Source organism: Oncorhynchus mykiss, chromosome 26, assembly GCF_057628025.1.
Source record: "Oncorhynchus mykiss isolate SJ-2025 chromosome 26, ASM5762802v1, whole genome shotgun sequence".
NCBI classification, from domain to species: Eukaryota; Metazoa; Chordata; class Actinopteri; order Salmoniformes; family Salmonidae; genus Oncorhynchus; species Oncorhynchus mykiss.
In genome coordinates, this window is record NC_143047.1 from 16,208,214 (window position 1) to 16,230,154 (window position 21,941).

General features: G+C 45.6%; 1 protein-coding gene across 10 annotated transcripts; it reads left to right on the forward strand.

The window, feature by feature from the left end:
• The first annotated feature begins 2,949 nt into the window (after nucleotides 1-2,949).
• LOC110506470 (protein mono-ADP-ribosyltransferase PARP6) lies at nucleotides 2,950-20,830 on the forward strand. Of its 10 annotated transcripts, none has more exons than XM_036963640.2 (23): nucleotides 2,950-3,286; nucleotides 4,531-4,672; nucleotides 5,101-5,178; nucleotides 5,770-5,864; nucleotides 6,057-6,117; nucleotides 6,231-6,321; nucleotides 6,452-6,518; nucleotides 7,852-8,001; nucleotides 8,756-8,906; nucleotides 12,332-12,463; nucleotides 12,853-12,948; nucleotides 13,129-13,221; nucleotides 13,327-13,452; nucleotides 13,630-13,695; nucleotides 13,875-13,942; nucleotides 14,143-14,191; nucleotides 14,310-14,422; nucleotides 15,670-15,742; nucleotides 17,194-17,263; nucleotides 18,212-18,306; nucleotides 18,400-18,463; nucleotides 18,583-18,667; nucleotides 18,782-20,830. In XM_036963640.2, the coding sequence occupies exons 2-23, from the start codon at nucleotides 4,670-4,672 to the stop codon at nucleotides 18,882-18,884; spliced, it is 1,929 nt and encodes a 642-aa protein (XP_036819535.1). In that variant the 5' UTR covers nucleotides 2,950-3,286; nucleotides 4,531-4,669; the 3' UTR covers nucleotides 18,885-20,830. The 10 variants fall into 10 exon arrangements, 7 of the variants coding, with proteins under 7 accessions (XP_036819535.1, XP_036819537.1, XP_036819538.1 ...); XR_016492246.1 differs by having other exon boundaries at nucleotides 2,963-3,286; nucleotides 15,892-17,263; XR_016492247.1 differs by having other exon boundaries at nucleotides 2,982-3,286; nucleotides 13,633-13,695; nucleotides 15,892-17,263.
• The last annotated feature ends 1,111 nt before the right edge of the window (nucleotides 20,831-21,941 follow it).

Consider the following 21,941-nt stretch of genomic DNA (forward strand, 5'->3'; position numbering starts at 1 on the left):
TAATTGTACACAATATATTATTTTGTATCACAATTGTATCACAATATTATTTATCATGCAAGGCAAGTTCCACAACATGTCACTTTAACAGTTCACTTTTTCATTCAGGGAATTCAGAGGGGTCTGTCAGCAGCACCAGTATAACCACAGATAAAAGAAGGAGCCAGTATCTTTGGTATAACAGTTGAGAATGAGATCATTTATAATCAACAGCTCCCTCTAGTGTTCATTAGGAAGAAGCGCTTAGCTGAGGCTTAGCTTACTGTGGCTAAACTACAGTTGAATATTCCTTCTCCCAGCACAAACCTTTGATAGTTTCCCTCTAACATTTTCTCTTACTTTTATATCATGCAATATATTTTTGGTAGGGTAGTTATATAAACAAAAACCCTTTCACTCAATCTGAATTGTTGAATTCCTACTCAACGCAACCTCTTATCACAGATGGGAGAGAGACTACATGTCCCGTCTAACCCTTATCAAGCCAAGTTAGAGGCAAATTCCTACCTGCTGTCACTGTTGAAGTGTTCTAACTGTAGGGATTGTCTACATGTCATCATGTACAGCATTCAGTCCTGTCATGTAACCCCTCCCTCTCTGTCCCCTCCTACAGTAGTCCTCACCTGATCTCAACGGTAACGTTGCTGCAGCTGCTGCCACTGCCCATGTTGGCTTCTCCCTGGCCCCAGCCAGACTCTGGCTGTGTCCTGCACTCTGCTCTGCTCCCTCAGACCAATGGACACCTGCCCAGGTGAGGGACATTCCCTCCAACCCAATCACCTGGCCACACTGGCAAAGCCCCCACCTGTCACAGGGCATTATCGTCTCACACACCACAGTCATGAGGTACAGTGAGATAGCCCTCACCCTGGTGAAATCCTCAGTCAAATCCTATAGATGTATAGATATTAGATGAGAGCTGTTATGATATATTCGTATTTTGATTTGTGAAAATATATGTTGTCTGACTATGATGATAGTTTATTTTCATATAATGTCAAATCTTCAAGTTTTTATAATTTTTGAATGAAGTGATTATATTTTAAAAAAAGACCTAGAACAGCAGTATTCACTGCAGAACTATCTATTCTATGTCTATGGCAAGTCTCCCCTGTATGCATGGAGCTAGAGCCATCCTCTGAGAAGGTATGTACACTTGTCCTGTCTAATTTTTTCTGTTGAAATGGTCATGCACTGTGCACTGTGCAGTAGAACTTAGTAGATCAAATGATTATGGCATGCTCCCCCACCATAGGCTCCATAGGCTCTTGAAGTAGTGCATTCGTGCATTTGTGAAGTATTCAGACCCTTTCCCTCTTTCCATATTTTGTTACGTTACTGCCTTGGATTAAATAAAAAATGTCTTCATCAATCTACACACAATATACCATGATCAAAATGTTCGCAAATGTGTTAAAAATAAAAAAACATCAATACCTTATTTACATAAGTATTCAGACTCTTTGCTATGATACTTGAAATTGAGCTCCGACAGAGCACCAGAGTTCCTCTGTGGAGATGGGAGAACCTTCCAGAAGGACAACCATCTCTGCAGCACTCCACCAATCAGGCCTTTATTGTAGAGTGGCCAGACGGAAGCCACTGACTCCTCAGTAAAAGGCACATGACAGCCCACTTCAAGTTTGTCAAAAGGCACCTAAAGGAATCTCAGACCATGGGAAACACGATTCTCTGGTCTGAGGAAACCAAGATTGAACTCTTTGACCTGAATGCCAAGCATCACGTCTGGAGGACGGTGTTGGCAACATGGTGGTGGCAACATCATGCTGTGGAGATGTTTTTGGAGACTAGTCAGGATCGAGGGAAAGATGAACAGAGCAAAGTACAGAGAGATCCTTGATGAAAACCTGCCCCAGAGCGCTCAGGACCTCAGACTGGGACGAAGGTTCACCTTCCAACAGGACAACGACACTAAGCACACAGCCAAGACAACGGAGGAGTGGCTTCGGAACAAGTCTCTGAATGTCCTATAGTGGCCCAGCCAGAGCCCAGTCTTGAACCCGATCTAACATCTCTGGAGAGACCTGAAAATAGCTGTACAGCAACGCTCCCCATCCAACCAACCTGTCAGAGGTTGAGAGAAAAAAAGAAAATCATTAAAGGGTCTGAATACTTATGTTGAATACTTAAACTTGCAAAAATTTCTGAAACCTGTTTTTGCTTTGTCATTATGGGGTGTTGTGTGTAGATTAGTGAGATTATTTTGTTTAATCCATTTTAGAATAAGGCTGTAATGTAACAAAATGTGGAAAAAGTCAAGGGGCCTGAATACTTTCCGAATGCTCTGTATGTCCTATATTTGTCTTCAGGCAGAAAATCTTAACAAGGGTCACTGCACTTTGGAATTCCTGCCATAACACATCAGCAAAGAGACATCACTCCTTACTAAGAGTGGACACACAGCAGAGCCAGAGCCTAATCTGTCCGTTATATTGGTCAGTACTTACCACGATGCAGGGAGCTAACCAGGCTAAACACTGATTAAGACCGTTGCACAGAGGCTAATTGCCATTGTCTCAGACGCTGACTCAGCCACTGTACAATTTCCTAAACAATATGCAGCTCTATAATTGTAATACACACTGCAATACATAAAATACTGTTCCGTTGCTTCTACATTTCATGAGTTAATTAGAATGTGTTTTGTTCCTGAGGATTCACTTTATATATTTTTTTCATTTCATCTTTTAGAATAGGTGATTTATGAGCGTAACAGACAGAACGGTCCTAAAATAATATCAGACAATAGACATGCACTTCTTTCTCAAAAAGTGATTGCTCTGGCAGAGACACAGGCACAGACTTAGAAACAGACTCAGAAACACACAGTCATCACAGCACTAACAGGACTGCCATGTTCCTCCATTTTTCTCTCGCCCTTCTCCCCCTTAGCAGAAACATAGTCAGCTGCAAGTCACATGACCAGCTGCTAGCTCCAACTGAGCATGCTCAGGCCCCTCAGTGTTGTCAGGCAAAAAATAAGACGTCAGTATGAGTTGAGATCTGCAATAGATAAACACAGACATAGAGCAGCCACCGGGAAGCAGAGAGGCTGATGCTGACAGGGAGCGAGAGGGAGGCAGCCATTTTGGCATTTACAATTCTCACTGCTGTTTTTTAAATAATTGTATTTTCATTTTTCATTCAGGGGGGACATAGCAAGGATATAAAAGCAGGTGTTCCCTTTAAGAGGGAAAGGATCAGAAGGATCAGGACCAAGGACAGCATCCTCCATCTCCATCCTCCATCTCCAGCTCCTGTATAGGTAAGCGTGTCAGCCGGAGGAGAGGTGGGGGAGGGGGAAAGCTGCATGCCTCTGCGTGTGTTTAATTCTCATTGAGGGGATGAGGGGAGGGGGTCAGTTTGCATCTCTATCTGTATGTGAGATGACAGAGAGAGGCGAGAGGGGGTCGGGAAATGGCAATGCAGGCGGGAGAGGACAGGAGGAGGAAGGGGGGGTGATAATGGTGAGTGGGAGAGAGAGAGACAGAGAGAGACAAAGTGTTTCTTCATTTTTATTGACTCATACGTATCTGGTAGAGGAGGCATCGTTGGATTTGTCGTTGACTCTAACAGCCACAGGCTGTGTATGTGTTGTGATTTTATTAGTGGGTTCTGTGCCAACAACCTGTATTCAACTATGAGCATCGATACAGTAGACAGGAGTCCATTACCATTATGTATTGCCCTCAGTGCATGTTGTGTTTAGCTTAGGGGACACAATGTCTGATGTGTTTACATCTGAATGTAAAGCTATGGCAGCTGGAATATGTGGAGGGAAGTACGGTATAATCTGGAACACTATTATGTTTTTGTTAGGAGCTGTTAGGGATATATCATAGATTCAGTTTGTAAAAGTACACACCTGGTACCATCTAGCACAGTGATCTCATCCTCTGAGGTCATTGTGAGGTCTGAGAGCTTAATGACTGATTATGATTGCTCTGTTGAAATATCACAATTTTAGGATGCTGAGAAAATGTCAAAAATGCCCTGGGAGAAATATATCTCTCCCGGGCTTTAACTCCTAATTCGGCCAGGTAAATCTTTTGCACGACGATTCCTAAACTTGAGAGTGCAGGTAATACAATGAAGTGATTTCATCAAATGGACGGCCCTTTCCTTACCTTTTGTGCACAGATTGAAAAGGTTAGATGAAGATTCTGTTGAATATTCAGATTACCTAAACATAAAATTGTGCACAAAGCACAACACGTAAAGCCTCTCTCTCCCACACACTCTCTGTCTTCACTGTGATTAATGGGAGGGTGACAGACGGCAGAAGTGGCTGTTGCTAGGATACATGGCACGGTGGAGTGCAGATGATTGAAAGAAAAAGGGGAAAAGGAGGCCACCATTAGGAAGTGGCAATGCGGAAAACGTCATTGCATCACTGGTTAGTAAGCTGTGTTTATTAAAGGTAGATGCTTCGTAAAAAATGCTGAAATAAGAGACATTACTGTAAGATTATTGTTCGTGTTCCACCTGTCTCTCATGCCAAATGATTAGGTACCACGGTTCGAGAGGAAGTCCGAGTGACCAGGCCAGACTTCAACCTCAGTCCCTCCACCTACATGGAGCTCAGCTGTTATGGATGGATGGGAGAAGCCTAACCCTGTCTGAGAAACCCCTATGAACAACAGACCCAATGGTGAGAAAACTCTTATAACACCATATCCAATGGCAGTATCATAGACGTAGTACTGTAGTCTCTGTTTATCATCAGACTGCAGTTATCATAATAGATACAGTCGGAATGGCTGATGTATGTAGATATTTAATTAGATATATAAGGCGAGATGCCTTGCTGTCGATAACTACTAAGCCAAACAAAAACATAATAGGGAATCGTCGTACATGTTTTTGCAAATAATGTATTGAATATCTGTGGCTTATTTCATGTCTAGTTGTACTTTGTTTATCCAAATGGATCTCCGTCCATCCCTTTGACGTGACATCAAAAGCTTTATTTGGAAGTCTTTGAAGAACTGGCAGCTAAATGGACAGAGAGAGAGAAAGGATGGGAGATGGAGCGATAATAACTAGAATGGCGTTTCACATCTGTCTGTATGCCTGCAGGACATCAAAGGCCAGTCCTGGACTGATGAGGAATCAGATGGGGAGAATGAGTCGGAGCAGTTCCTCTATGGGATCCAGGTACCCAAGCCGTCATGACAACCTCCCAGGCCTCCTATCCCTCCCAGAGGGCAAACCGGACAAAATGTCATAATGACATCATTTCAACCAGTTTTGCCCGCTAGGCTCTTTGGTCCAATACAATCAGAATCATCACTTGGGGTCTTCAGAACTCCCCGTAGTGGTCCTCAGAAACTGTTATCTTATTACATCAAATCCTATGTGACATACACAATATGTTCATCTTTCAATCAGCTTTTTACAAAAAGTTATCTCTAAAAGGCTCGGTTTGAAAGTACTGTAAATTCAGTCCGGTTTTAAAAGCCTATTCTCCATTGGATTCAGACCATCGACCAAGAGATGAGAGCCTGTTTGTCGGCACTGATATATGTGTGTGATAACGAGACAGATAGAAGATGGAACTAGAGATAGAGAGACACACAGATACAGTCCTGTGAGACAGCAGAACTGGACTGGCCCTGTGCCTTGTCTAATACTACAGTCATTTCATACATGAGTATCAGAGCTAGCTCATATTACTGTAAATGGAGGCTACAGCAGCATCTCCATGGATAATTCAGTGGTCTGACCTGTGCCCCTCCCGTCCTGTAGGGGAGCTGTGCTGCTGACCTGTACCGACATCCCCAACTGGATGCAGACATCGAGGCAGTGAAGGACATCTATACCGACAGTGCTGTCTCTGTCAGGTACTACAGTACACACACAGTCGCCACAGCCAAGTCTGGAAACCAAGACCACTGACTGTTATTGTCATGATTAGCAAATACGTTGCTCCAGACAACATCAGATCCACTGAGATGTCAAGTTTCTTAGCATGGAAAAGCTGATCAGTTTATGTGATTATTAAATCTGTATGTTTGCTATTCTTCTTCTTTCAGAGAGTATGGAACCATTGATGATGTGGACATTGACCTTCAGATTAACATCAGTTTCTTGGATGTGAGTTTTCATTTTATTTTCTATGGGCATTCCAGTATTACAATTCATCATAGTAGACAGTGTATGTGTATATCATATGTGTGTGTGTGTGTTTGTGTATGTGTTTGTTCCAGGAGGAGGTGGCAACAGCCTGGAAGGTCATCCGAACAGAGCCCATCATTCTGAGACTGCGCTTCTCGCTCTCACAGTACCTAGATGGACCGGGTGAGCAGAGCCCCAGTGGCTGTGCGTGTGTGTGTGTGTGTGTGCATGCGTTTGCCTGCCTGTGTTTGTGTAATCAGAGCTGAGTTCTTCACTCCTATGTGTTGCATAATAATGAGTCATCTATTCTCAGAACCGTCAGTGGAGGTGTTCCAGCCCTCCAATAAAGAGGGCTTCAGCCTGGGCCTGCAGCTCAAGAAGTGAGTCCTACTCGAGTCACATGCCACTCACAATTCCTCACATTCTGGTTCAGAGAGGCAATCCATGGGTCCTACGCTAATTTCACAAGATTTCCACCATTTTCAATGACACCTATACAACTTCTACTATCAATGCAAAAGTATGTGGACGCCCCTTCAGCCACACCCATTGCTGACAGGTGTATAAAATTGAGCACACCGCCATGCAATCTCCATAGACAAACATTGGCAGTAGAATGGCCTTACTGAAGTGCTCAGTGACATTCAATTGTCTGCCCTAGAGAGCTGCCCTGGTCAACGGTAAGTGCTGTTATTGTGCAGTGGAAATGTCTACGAGCAACAGTGGCTCAGCCGCGAATTGGTAGGCCACAGAATGGGACCACAGAACGCAGAGACCACAGAGTGCTGAAGCGTGTAGCGCGTAAAAATGGTCTGTCCTCGTTTGCAACACTCAGTATTTGAGTTCCAAACTGCCTCTGGAAGCAATGTCAGCACAAGAACTGTTCGTCAGGAGTTTCAGGAAATGGGTTTCCATGGCCAAGCAGACGCAAACAAGTCTAAGATCACCATGCGCAATTACAATTGTCGACTGGAGTGGTGTAAAGCTCGCCACCATTGGACTCTGGAGCAGTGGAAACACGTTCTCTGGAGTGATGAATCACACTTCACCATCTGGCAGTCCAACGGACAAATCTGTGTTTGGTGGATGCCAGGAGAGCCCTACCTACCCGAATGCACAGTGCCAACTGTAAAGTTTGAAGGAGGAGGAATAATGGTCTGGGGCTGTTTTTCAGGGTTCGGGTTAGGCCCCTTAGTTCCAATGAAGGGAAATCTTAACGCTACAGCATCCACAATTCTGTGCTTCCAATTTTGTGGCAACACTTTGGGGAAGGCCCTTTCCTGTTTCAACATGGCAATGCCCCTGTGCCCAAAGCGGGGTCAATACAGAAATGGTTTGTCTAGATCGGCGTGGAAGAACTTGACTGACCTCAACCCCACCGAATATCTTTGGAATGAATTGGAGCACCGATTGCGAGCCAGGCATTATCGCCCAATATCAGTGCCCGATCTCACTAATTCTCAATGTGGTTGAATGGAAGCAAGTCCCCTCAGCAATGTTCCAACAAGACTGTAGGCTGTTATAGCAGAAAGGGAGGGACCAACTCCATATTAATGCCCATGATTTTGGAATGAGATGTTCGACGAGTAGGTGTCCACATACTTTTGGTAATTTAGTGTATATTATGTACCTAAATTTCCAGTAGAGTCAATGACATCTGCTAATTTCGTCCGAATTCAGTGATTGTGACTGGTTGTGCTGTCTGCCCTGTAGGATCCTGAGTACGTTCACGTCCCAGCAGTGGAAGCACCTCAGTAATGAGTTCCTGAAGGCCCAGCAGGAGAAGAGACACAGCTGGTTCAAGGCCGGGGGAACCATTAAGAAGTTCCGCGCAGGACTCAGCATCTTCTCTCCCATCCCCAAGTATGGCTCCTATTACAGTTTCTAGTACTGACCCGGATACTATTATAGCTTCACATTCACTATCCTGGTCAGATTTCATCATCACTGTCATCTCAGTAGTCAATGGGTATGTTTACATCCATTCAATAAAACAGTTCTTGTGAATACTCTGATTTAATGTAATGTTTAGATTAAAACGTTTACATGGTTTGCAAGAAGAACAATTTCGCTTACAATCCTCTACACAGGGACAGGCTTCCTGATGGAAAAATGTAGAAAATTGGCAATCAAAGTTAACATTCTATCACGGGGACCATGTTATTTTTGGGAAGCCTATTTGAGTTTGGACATATAAAGTTTGTGTGTGTAAACTATTTTAAAGACATTTTCCCGAACTCACTTCACTCGAGGGAGCTCACGCGCAGATCAAATACAACACAGGCACTCCAATAAAGGTGTTCACATGTCCTAGATTGCTAGAAAATGGAGGTGTTTTAACTGGGTTATGCTTTTACTTTGCTTGACCTTACGCAGAATAAGATAATCAGAGTAAGGTGTTTACATGACTAGTGCCAAACTAGTATTTGCCATAATTAGCTTAATATCAAATTATTAGTGTGCATGTAAACATACTCACCAATTAGTTGCTCTGAACTTTCGTGTTTGTATAATTTTCTTCCATAGGTGTCTGAATGACTGTCTGTATGTGTATGTGCTGTATACTTCCAGGTCTATCCATTGATGGTCTCTGGGTTGTGTGTCTGTGTGTTCCCAGGTCCCCCAGCTTCCCTCTGATCCAGGACACGGTTCTGAAGGGGAAGCTGAGTGTTCCAGAGCTGAGGGTGACCCGGCTCATGAATCGCTCCATCTCCTGCACCATGAAGAACCCCAAGGGGGAGCTGTTCAGCTACCCCCCCAACAGCCAGGTCGGAGGTCACCTCCCCTCACCACCACCATCACACACCCCTGTCCTGACTGGCCCTCTTACCCCTATACACATCAGCACAGACAACACAATGTTATTGTTGAACAGACAGAATGCTCTCAGTCAATCCAAAATGTTATTGAACCTCCAACCTGAACGTTTAACAAAGGAAAAGTGAGTTTTGTCTTTCTCAGGGAAATATATGTGTGCACAATTATTAGGCAACTAATTTACAAAAATAATTTCTCCCAATTCACTTGTTTATTCTCAATTTTTAGAGTAATTGTAACAAATAAGTAACACAAAATGACAATTAAATAACATTTTGGGCCTTTCAAAAATATTCAGTGACCAATATAGCCACCATCCATGGAGTCTGTCAGATTCTTGATCTCCCAAATTCTGTTCAAAGAGGTGTATTGTCTTCCCTCACTGTAAATCTCAAGTTTGAGAAGTTCTCAATAGGATTTAAGTCAGGTGAGGAAGGGGACCAGATCATTATTCGGGCATCTATGAGGCCCTTGCTGGCTAGCCAAGCAGTGGAGTACTTGGATGCAGGTGATGGAGCATTGTCCTGCATAAAGGCCTTCTTGAATGCTGAGGACTTCTTCCTGTACCACTGCTTGAAGAAAGAATGTTCCAGAAACTGGCAGTAGGTTTAAGAGTTGAGTTTCAGTCCATCTTCAACCCAAAAAGGTCCAACTACCTCATCCTTAATGATAGCAGCCCATACCAGTACCCCTCCTCCACCTTGCTGGCGCCTGACTCAAAGTGGTGGCCTGTGTCCATTACTGATCCAGCCACGGGCCCATCCATCTGGTCCATGAAGAGTCACTCTCATTTCATCTGTCCATAAAACCCAAGAAAAATCTGTCTTCAGGTGTTTCTTTGCCCAATCTTGATGCTTCAACTTGTGAATCTTATTCAGTGGTGGTAGTGTTTCAGCCTTCTTGACCTTGGCCATGTCTCTGAGCACTTGACACCTTGTACTTCTGGTAGGTTGCAGCTCTGGAATATGGTGGCACTGAAGGCTAATGGGTTCCTGGTAGCTTGACGTTTAATTCTTCTCAGTTCTGCAATATGATGGCACTGGAGGATAATGGGTTCCTGGTAGCTTGACGTTTAATTCTTCTCAGTTCTGGAATATGATGGCACTGAAGGATAATGGGTTCCTGGTAGCTTGACGTTTAATCATTCTCAGCTCTGGAACATGGTGGCACTGGAGGATAATGGGTTCCTGGTAGCTTGACGTTTAATTCTTCTCAGCTCTGGAACATGGTGGCACTGGAGGATAATGGGTTCCTGGTAGCTTGACGTTTAATTCTTCTCAGTTCTGGAACATGGTGGCACTGGAGGATAATGGGTTCCTGGTAGCTTGACGTTTAATTCTTCTCAGCTCTGGAACATGGTGGCACTGGAGGACAATGGGTTCCTGGTAGCTTGACGTTTAATTATTCTCAGCTCTGGAACATGGTGGCACTGGAGGATAATGGGTTCCTGGTAGCTTGACGTTTAATTCTTCTCAGCTCTGGAACATGATGGCACTGGAGGATAATGGGTTCCTGGTAGCTTGACGTTTAATTCTTCTCAGCTCTGGAACATGGTGGCACTGGAGGATAATGGGTTCCTGGTAGCTTGACGTTTAATTCTTCTCAGCTCTGGAACATGGTGGCACTGGAGGATAATGGGTTCCTGGTAGCTTGACATTTAATTTTTCTCAGCTCTGGAACATGGTGGCACTGGAGGATAATGGGTTCCTGGTAGCTTGACGTTTAATTCTTCTCAGCTCTGGAACATGGTGGCACTGGAGGATAATGGGTTCCTGGTAGCTTGACGTTTAATTCTTCTCAGCTCTGGAACATGGTGGCACTGGAGGACAATGGGTTCCTGGTAGCTTGACGTTTAATTCTTCTTAGCTCTGGAACATGGTGGCACTGTAGGATAATGGGTTCCTGGTAGCTTGACGTTTAATTCTTCTCAGCTCTGGAACATATTGGCACTGGAGGATAATGGGTTCCTGGTAGCTTGACGTTTAATTCTTCTCAGCTCTGGAACATGGTGGCACTGGAGGATAATGGGTTCCTGGTAGCTTGACGTTTAATTCTTCTCAGCTCTGGAGCATGGTGGCACTGGAGGATAATGGGTTCCTGGTAGCTTGACGTTTAATTCTTCTCAGCTCTGGAACATGGTGGCACTGGAGGATAATGGGTTCCTGGTAGCTTGACGTTTAATTCTTCTCAGCTCTGGAGCATGGTGGCACTGGAGGATAATGGGTTCCTGGTAGCTTGACGTTTAATTCTTCTCAGCTCTGGAACATGGTGGCACTGGAGGATAATGGGTTCCTGGTAGCTTGACGTTTAATTCTTCTCAGCTCTGGAACATGGTGGCACTGGAGGATAATGGGTTCCTGGTAGCTTGACGTTTAATTCTTCTCAGCTCTGGAACATGGTGGCACTGGAGGATAATGGGTTCCTGGTAGCTTGACGTTTAATTCTTCTTAGTTCTGGAACATGGTGGCACTGGAGGATAATGGGTTCCTGGTAGCTTGACGTTTAATTCTTCTTAGTTCTGGAACATGGTGGCACTGGAGGATAATGGGTTCCTGGTAGCTTGATGTTTAATTCTTCTCAAGTCTTTTGCAGTTCATTCGTGCCTTTTCTTTTCCACTCGTTCTTTACGCCCCCAGTTTACTATTCGCAAACAAAACGTTTAATGGTCCGGTGGTCACGCCTCAATAGTTGAGCTATTTCAAGAGTGTTGCTTCCGTCTGAAAGGCATTTTACCATTTTTGACTTTTCAGTCTCAGTTACATCTCTTTTTTGGCCCATTTTACCTGAGGTAATGAAGCTGCCTAATAATTATATCTTGATATAAGGTGTTATTCACATTTCGCCACACCCTCCCTCATTACGCAAATACATATCACCTGAAAATGATTCAATCCAATAAGCATTCAAGTTGATATGGTTCGGAGCTGGAAAATGTGCTTAGAAATAATGATAAGATAAGAATACTCACTTGCCTAATAATTGTGCAGTGTATTGCACAGAGCCCAATTATTGCACCTCATGAAATTGCACATGTGTGTGTTGATGGGTATTCTATTGCATTAAAAACGTCACTGTGACCGTACAGCTAACAGTCACACAATACAATACATCATCCATCATCCATATCAGAAAGGGCATGAATTCAGAGCATTACTCGTAACAAACAACTATTTCCCCATTCTATTATCCACACTATCTAATTGTTTTCTCGCTTTGAACTACCTGACAACTTTGAATGTTCCCCTCCCCCAACCAACACACCTACAGTACTGTACCTTACCTGTACCTTACCTTCCTTCCTGAGCCTTTTCCTACCCATACCTGACCATGGCTGGCGCCGTGTCCCATAATGCTTTGTCTTCACTGTACCCATCAGACTGTGGCTGTCCCGGCGGCCAGGGCCCCAGCGCAGATTACCACGAGGCAGCTGATTGAATTGTTTTTCTCATCCCAGGCGGGCGGACACTGCAAGAACATCCCTACCTTGGAGTATGGCTTCTTAGTACAGGTAGATAAGACCTCAAGGACAAAGCTAGGGCTCTAAATAGGCTTTTAGTTCACTCTGAACGTCCTTCCAAAACAACTCCAAAGCACAAACACTGATAGGACTATCAAGGGTCAATCACACGTACAGGAGTTAGAGGACATAGTGTGTGCTTAAAGAAGGTCTCCACCTCTGTTTGTTTGATTCATGAAAGTTGAAATGAGGAAGTGTTTTATCTTTATATTTAATGTGCCTGTGTATGATGGGTTTGTTTCAACCCTGGGTAAAGTGACAGACTAAAGCGTTGATAAGAGGCCAAGTCAGCTGATGATGTCATCATAGGATAGTGATACATGGTGCTGGAGGAGAGGAGGGAGTGATTAGCAGGAATACCATGTTTTGTCTCCCGACAGATAATGAAATACTCGGAGCAGAGGATCCCCACTCTCAATGAGTACTGTGTGGTCTGTGACGAGCAGCACGTCTTTCAGAACGGATCCATGTTGAAGGTAGACCACATTACAGAAAACATACAGTGTGAAGTGAACGTTAAAATGTAAACGTTTCAATTCAGTTATGAGCAAGTTTCTCTGTTCCACTCAGATTGATGTTTGTTTGTGTACGTGTGTGTACCACTTGCCCTGTGTGTGTGTGTGTGTGTGTGTGTGTGTGTGTGTGTGGGTGTGCAGCCAGCTGTGTGCACTAGAGAGCTGTGTGTGTTCTCCTTCTACACTCTGGGTGTGATGTCAGGAGCAGCAGAGGAGGTGGCCACTGGAGCAGAGGTGACTGCCTGACTAACAACACACACACTTTCTCTATCCCCTTGTCTGGTCTGTCTGTCCCTGTCTATGTGGTGATAACTGATGGGCTTTCATGTTGATGCCTAGGTGGTGGATCTGCTGGTGGCTATGTGTCGGGCTGCTCTGGAGTCTCCTCGTAAAAGCATCATCTTTGAACCCTACCCGTCTGTGGTCGACCCCAACGACCCCAAGACTCTGGCCTTCAACCCAAAGGTTACTACTGTTGCTGTGGTTACACACCACGATACATGTTGTCTGGTATATGTGATAACATTCTAGAACATTACTTTGGGCTCATTGAATGGGTTGTAGGTATTAATCCAATGTTTGTCTCTCTCCCTGTCCTTCTGACGCCTGTCTCTGTGGCTCCATCTTGCTCCCTGGTCACAGAAGAAGAACTATGAGAGATTGCAAAAAGCACTGGACAGTGTCATGTCCATCCGCGAGATGACCCAGGTACTGAAGCTGGGGGAGGCTGGGATGAAGGAAGGGCAGTCCTGTGCTGGACTTGGGCTGTAAAAAAAGAGACTATATATGTGTTGTTGCGTTGAATCGTCTCCTTGTCATATTTAGATCTGATAGTCTAGTGACGAAAGGATAGTGGGGTGTGAAATAATGAAAGCTGTCTTTTCCAGGGCTCATATCTGGAGATTAAGAAACAGATGGACAAACTGGACCCCCTGGCTCACCCTCTACTACAGTGGTAGGTAGAAGGTCTCTGCTTACACCTCCTGCAATCTAAACCTCCAACCTTGTTCTGCCTCTTTCACTAACCTGTTTTTCTTCTCCCCGCCCTATCCCATCCTCTCTCCTCCCTCTCTCTCCCTCTCTCCCTCTCTCTCCCTCTCTCCCTCTTTCTCCCTCTCTCCCTCTCTCCCTCTCTCTCCCTCTCTCCGTCTCTAGGATCATATCCAGTAACCGATCCCATATCGTCAAGCTGCCTCTGAGCAGGGTATGAATAACACAGATCTCTGGTGTCTGCTCTTCCTCGTAACTGTTGCCGTGTGTTCTCCAGTACATGATTCTCTATTCTCTCTCTCCTTCCCTCCGTCTCTCTCTCTGTCCTATAGCAACTGAAGTTCATGCACACATCCCACCAGTTCCTGTTACTCAGCAGCCCGCCTGCCAAGGAGGCACGCTTTCGCACGGCCAAGAAGCTCTACGGCAGCACCTTTGCCTTCCAGTGAGTCCCCTCTCTCTCCCCTAAGGGTGCCACTCCCCTGTAGTGGTCCCTAATACAGTATATGGCAGCAACAACCTCCCCTTAACCACAGAATAGGTACTATGTTTTATTAAGTTTGAGATAACTTTATTCGTAAATTGTACACAAAGTCCAACCGAAATGTATCCCATCCCCTCCCAAAGACACTCAAACATACAGGTTGGAGAGGTTGGAGCAGGGGGTTGCCACACTGGGCGCCCATGGAGCAGTTGTTGTGGGTGGTTAAGTGCCTTGCTCAAGGGTACAATGGCAGGCAACGCATTTAGGATTAGATACCCGCATCCTCCGGGTGCCAACTCACTTCCACACCGATTTTCTTTTTCACGTCAGACCCAGGATTCAAACTGGCAACCCTCCGGTTGCTGGGTCGCCTCTCTAACTGCTAGGCTACCTGCCGTCTTATAGACAGAGACACATAATATAGTCCCACATAGCTGGTAGTTACAGCATCCACCAGCTGACGGCACAGTGAGCAAACACCACACCCTGTTTTCCCATCAGTACTGGGTCCCTGATGTAGAGACATCAGTGTGAGCGACAGACAGAGTCAGACAGCCATGCCGAAAGGCACGAAGCAGAAGCATGCATGAGACCATCTCAAAGCAATCAGAACTGTCTCAGTCCCTCAGGGAGCTAGCTGAATTAAATTCAACGACCACTCCTCTTGAACTTTGTCTCTGCTAAGAATAACAGCATGGCTACCCTGTTTCACCCCTGGGGTTTATTTGAGGACAATAAGAGATGAGAGACGGTACAGTTTGATGTATTCCCACTGAGACTTCTATTCTCGTAACATCCTGCTGTTGAAAAGAGAAGGAGGGGTGATGTAATATCAGGAGATTTCTGAGCTCTTCTTGTGCTGTAGGTCCTCAGCCATCCTGCTGTTTTTAGCAAACAAACATGGCAAGTTTAGAAAATGTGAGAAAATAGAATTACTATCCCATACAATCAGCCAAAAACACAGTGGAAACAGACGTATTGCATTGCCAATAAGATGTAGATATCTCACGAGCATGAATGCTTTACTTTAGGTACAGTATAACAATATGTCTATAAATGGTTGGCATGCAAAAGTGGCAATAATTCCATTTTGAACGATCTCTGCACAGCGTTGTTGGAGCCTTTAGAAAGCACTAGCCCTGTTTGAGGAAGAAGTGTTCAGTATTCACAGCTCTCCTTATCTCTCTCTCTCCCTGCACCTGCTCTAGTGGTTCCCATATAGAGAACTGGCACTCCGTTCTGAGAAATGGACTAGTCAATGCCTCTTATACCAAACTGCAGGTATGTAGATCCAGCAGTTGGCTGAACTAAGACGCATCCTCCCTTGGACAGCGCCTGTCTGTCCTCCTCACACACAGTGCAGGTTGGCTGTCCAGCTGATCCATTTTGACAGTAACGGATGCCAGGTTTCTCTCTCATTGTATTGCCAGGCCCACCGGTAATTTTCCCCTGGCATATGTCGAGCACTTCCTGTTTCCTGCTCTGACAGCAGTGGACGCCACGCCTCTTCCTGTCCTGATAGAGAGGCGGAGGGGCTGTGTTGTCTGCTGGGGGGCTGGGGGTTACCAGTCGGCCTGGCTGGAGGCGTGGCTGCCTGGGTAGACCACTAAGAGCACTGAGTAGACTAGGTCAGAGGTTGTGACTGCTGCCCCGCCCCATGTCTGTTTCGCTATGAGGATCCACAGTGGGTGAGTAGGTGAGTGGGTGAGGGATCCAAGGAAGGTTAGTAACGGTCATCACCTATACTGTCTCTCTTATTTACCTCTATGCTGATCCTAATGATGTTTAATATGTACGGTATATGGCTGAACCTCCTGGTAGTTCAAGACCCTGTACAAGACATTAAACCACATGCATGACAATCTATTTTTATGTCTTAAGGTTCATAATGTCTGCACCTTTGAAACATGCCATCTCGCTCCTTCCTGTTATTATATTATGCCGTATGCATGGGAGAAGTCAGCAGGGTGTTTGTTGTCAGTGAGTGGTTTATTATGAGCATATTACAGTAATAGAACCTTTGTTGTTAGATCTTTGAAGACTCGTCTTTCATCCCCTTGTTCTGCATCCCTCGCTCTCTCTCTCTCCCTCCTCCTCACCTTGAGCGTTTGTTTGTTCATTCTCTCACCCCTTCAGCTTGCACAGCAAATCTCATTGTGTCTCTGTCTCCTAGCCCTCGTTCTGTTTTCCAAACTCAGAAGGGATTCTTCTTTCTCCATCCAGTTCACCCTCCACTCTCACAAAGTATTTCTGTGGGTGTCACCTCTCCACTGGAGCTGAAACCCCCTCTGCTCTGCCATGGATGTCCATCAAACATTCCCCGTCTTCTTCATCCTCTTCCTCCTCATCCTCACCTTGTTCTGTCGCCGTGCGTTCTGATGCAGCACCACGTCCTTATGGATGATTTACATGAATGTTCAACACAAGACTTCAACATGGACATTTGTTACCTCACCTAAACATCTTATGAGGTCTCAGTGGGTAGTGGAACAGGAGACTATGGGGTCCAACAATAGTCAATGTATTGCACTTTAGGCAGGTGTCTTCTTCTATTGCACTTCACCTGGTGGTGTCTCTCGTGTGTGTGTGTGTGTGTGTGTGTGTGTGTGTGTGTGTGTATGAGCGTGTGTGTCTCTGAGTGTATGTTCCTCTGGCAGTGTGTCTTTGAGTGTGTGAGTGTGTGGTGCTGGTGGACTCTCAGTGATTCTTCCCCTTGCTCTTTTCAACGCAAGCTGCATGGTGCAGCCTATGGAAAGGGTATATATCTCAGCCCCATCTCCAGCATTTCCTTTGGATACTCAGGTAGGAAGCCAAGGCCTGCTCTCTCTCTCTCTCTCTCTCTCTCTCTCTCTCTCTCTCTCTCTCTCTCTCTCTCTTTCTCTCTCTCTCTCTGTCTCTCTCTGTCTCTGTATCTCGCTGTCTTTCTCTCTCTGTCTCTCTCTCTCTGTCTCTCTTTATATCACTCTATCTCTCTCTCTCTGTCTGTCTGTCTGTCTGTCTGTATCTCTGTATCTCTGTCTCTCTCTCTGTCTGTCTCTCTCTCTCTCTCTCTCTCTCGCTTTCTCTCTCTCTCTATCTCTCTGTCTCTCTCTCTGTCTCTCTATCTTGCTGTCTTTCTCTCTGTCTCTCTCTCTGTCTCTCTCTCTCTCTCTCTTTGTCTCTCTGTCTCTTTGTCTCTCTCTGTCTCTGTCTTTGTCTCTCTCTCTGTCTCTCTATCTTTCTATCACTCTGTCTGCTGTCTGTCTGTCTCTCTGTCTGTCTGTCTCTCTCTCTGTCTCTCTCTCTCAGTCTCTGTCTTTTTCTCTGTCTCTCTCACCCCTCGTCCTTCAAACTGTTGGTTGTGTCTGCTCTGTTCAGCTGACTTGTCTCTGTCTCTGGTACAGTCCATCTTCATCTTTGGGTTGGGTTCACCTACCTGTGCTGTCCCTGCACTACATTGTCCTGTGTGTCCACTGTGGGGCTGCTGGTCTGGTCTGTATGTGTCTGGCTCTGTGCATTGCATATCACACCGTGCTGTGATCATGTAGTCATCTGATATCATCTAGGTTTGTGTGCATGTGTGTCTAGGTCTAACTGGGTAAGCAAGCAGCCATCTTTAAGTAAGGTTGAGCAATACCCTGACCCTATGCCATCCTCACCTGTTGTTCCATCAACAGAACTCAACGTACGTTCAGCTGTTGACATGTTCTCAGCATCCTGTACAGCTCTGACCAGCTTTGCGTTTGTTCCCATCCGTGTGTGTGTGTTCAGGGATGGGTAAAGGACAGCACCGCATGCCCACCAAAGATGAGCTGGTGCAGCGTTACAACCGAATGAATACCGTTCCACAGGTGCAGTGTCTGATGGTGAGAGACTCATGCACGTAGGACATACAACCATTTGCCCTGTTGATACGTGTCCGAGCATGACATCATGCTCTGTGTTGGCTGCCTCCACAGAGCCGTCCTATCCAGTCAAGGTTTCTCCAGAGCCGGAATCTAAACTGCATTGCCCTTTGTGAAGGTAAATACTGTACCACATGACGTGTACAGACGAGCGTGGTCAATTTGAGCCATTGTTCTTGGTCGTGTTGTGGTGTGTTTTGTTAACCCCTTCCATGTCTCGCTGTCTGCCTGTCTCAGTGATCACGTCCAAGGACCTGCAGAAGCACGGCAACATCTGGGTGTGTCCTGTGTCCGACCACGTTTGCACGCGCTTCTTCTTCGTGTGAGTAACACGACTCTTATCGTTCCCCTAGAACTCTACGTGACGCACAGCAAGACAGGCAGCTAACAGACACATCGTTTCACCCGATGTGAATGATCACCCTCTGTGTTGCAGGTACGAGGACGGCCAGGTGGGAGATGCCAACATCAACACCCAGGAGCCCAAGGTGCAGAAGGAGATCATGCGTGTGATCGGCACTCAGATCTACTCCAGCTAATGGAGGCTCCCCGGGGGCCCTTGGAGGAACAGGTCTGTACTGAAGATATAAGTACAGACAGACATTTGGGAGACACAAACTCAGACCAGATGAGGGAGGTTGATGATCTTTACGCCTCATATCTACAGTCTCGTTCCCTTTCCTCACTTTATATTCCACTGCTTTCTGTTCTCCCTGTGTAACAGTTCCTCCTTTGTGCTCCAGTGAGCCACACCCGTGGGCTAGATAGTGCTGGAGAACACAGGGATGAATGAAGGAAACCTTAGCTGGACTGGTTTGCCACACACACACACACACCCGCACTCTGAGCTGAAGCGCACGAACACACTCACTTCCCTTTCAGCCCCCTGGTCTCTCATTTCCTCCTGAGCCACTGTCAAGTCTCATCCACTCTCTTTTATCAGCTGCAAATGGGAGAATCCTTTGGACTGTGTATCTATATTCATCAGTTCTCATTGTGGATATCTAGAAGAAGAAGAACAACGAGTCATGTTTAGTTTATTACACCCCCCTGTGGGTGTTGAATGGTGGATCTACATGCATGTAGAAGTGTTATTTTATTGTGTTTGTTGTAGGCATTATGTCAGTGATCCGTTTATTTCCTATTCTTTGACTAATGACATAAATTAACGGGCCAAGATGCAATTATCTCCCGGATCAAAGCAGTGTTGTGGGTCAGTTTGTCTTCAGATAGCCCAGAGAGAGGGACCTGAAGCCCTCTGGTTGAGCAACATGATCGTATGTTGCACAGGAGAATCCATCACGGGCTAATGTTGTTACCAGTCTGTCAGGAGAGACTAGTCACAGACAGACACAGCCACAGCCTGCTCCCTCTGTCGACTAAAGCCTTTTCTTGTCTTCTCCTGACGTTTCATTTAGGGAAATTAGACCGGAGAGTCAAAATGATGACACAGAGAATACTGGTGCCCCCTAGACTGCTGAATCTGAGCGAGCATGATGCAAAACCCATAGCAACACTATTCTTCGAGAAAATCACACTGACAAGAGGAGCTGTTCTGCCATGGCCATAGACTTATCTTTGTGACTTGATCCATAAAGTACAGTCCATCCCACTCTGAGAGACTAGGGCTGTGACCCCAGGTGAATCCATGCCCTACAGCACACTATCCCTCCCTACTCAGAGATATAATACATGGAGTTATTATATGGCTATGGCTCTACCAACAGGATGTTGTTGTGCTTTACTTACATATTTACGGTTTACCTTGGGGAACGGCAACCCTGTGTATAATTTACCCTGTTTATCAATTAGCTGTATGTATGTGTGGGTTATTCGTAATTTCTGTACAATCGTACATTATACTGGACATTGCACTTATTCAACATTTGCCTAGCCCAGATAAAATGTATGTTCTCTCTCTCTCTCTCTCTCTCTCTCTCTCTCTCTCTCTCTCTCTCAGACTGTCTCAAGGTCTACCTGTCTAGTGTGTAGAAAGATAGGGAACCACAGAAAGATTTATATTTGGAGTAAAAGTAAACTAAACTACTAAATGTCCCTTATGGTGAAATGTCTTCACTAGGACATGCATACTGAACATGACTTGGCAATAGGTGCTGGGGACAAATGCAGAGCGTCGTTGGTGTTGAACAACAACAACAAGAGTGTATTGTAAATGTAAATGTGGACCAGAGAAGGAGAAATGTACTGTTGGGAGAGAAATGACTCTATCTGCACAAGTCAAGTATTGTTTGTAGAGATGAAAAGACTGGGGAAACACCTTACCCAGCCTTCACTGTCCAGTGCTCCTTCTGGCTGCGGTGTGTAAGGCCCGTTGACAGCTGATACCTATTGTCCCCCCATTAAGAGTGACTGTATTCCGATCCCTATCTGTTCTTGTCCCTCTCTGTCAGTGGTGTGTTCATGATGGTGACGACGATGGAAAGATATGATGAAAGGAATGAATAAAGATTTTGCACAATTTTAATAATTGCCTCCTTTTCTTTCCGTAGTGTTTAGAGAGTCGTTGATTGCGTGGTGGAGCGGAAAGGGTGTTGTTACCGTACGACGTTACATGAAAATATGCACTGGTGTCTCGCAGACTGCAGGGGGCGTCCTCGCTCCGTTTGACTACCCAGACGTGACTACTGTCCACCATGCCGACTGTTGTAGCAGTGTGTCTCACGACCGTGACTATCAATGGCAGTTTTATTAAACATCTAACTTCATCAATGAAAAATGACATTTATAGGCTGAAGCCACTCCGGTGCTCAGGTGCATCGTGGTGATGCCAGTAATTGTGGGATTTGGTCAGGCAAATGCATTAACAGGAGACCTGTTTGTTGTGCTTGGTGTTGGTAGGTAGGTGCTCATATGACGTCAGCAGGGAACACTTTTCCCTCAGAGAGGGGTTGTTAAGACCTGTTCTCCAGCCAAATTCCCACTCTGACTCTCTAAATCTGACCGTAGAAACTGACTGAGCCCGGCGCTGCCACTCCACTGCAAAACTCTAAAATGATGGGGTTTTTGGCACCAAAATGGCAACTGCGTCTCACAAGTGGTGAATGTGGAGAGAGAGAGAGCATTGAAGTACTACAGTGAAGTACTTACAGACCCTTGAAAGGCACTTAATGTGTGTATTTGCGGGCACAGTAATTGAGCCCCTCCCTTTCATATTGACCCATTTGACAGGCGCTGTGTTCGGGGCCTTGTGTTTGAGTGAAATGTCTTCATTTCTGTGACTGGCAGATGATGTGTATGGTTCCCATGCTGCTGTGATCTTACACATGCTGCGTCACTTTGGACACATGCCCTGGGTTTGGCTCGTCCCCTCAGCAGTACGGCCAGTTGGCTGTTAGCTCAGAGCCCTGAGTGTGGACTGTGCTGGCCTGCTGCAATACAACAACCGTCCACTGTGGGGAGCTCTGGTGTCGCTCACCTCAGAACCCTCTCTCTTCCTCTGTCTCTCTACCTCGCTCTCCCTACCTGCCAGAGACACATACTCACACATGCACACACACACACACACACACACACACACACACACACACACACACACACACACACACACACACACACACACACACACACATCAGATC

Coding starts and splice junctions, on each gene's coding strand:
- LOC110506470 (XM_036963640.2), top strand. Junction 8,907..12,331: donor GCTACCCCCCCAACAGCCAG/GTCGGAGGTCAC, acceptor TGTACCCATCAG/ACTGTGGCTGTCCCGGCGGC. Junction 12,949..13,128: donor AGAACGGATCCATGTTGAAG/GTAGACCACATT, acceptor GTGGGTGTGCAG/CCAGCTGTGTGCACTAGAGA.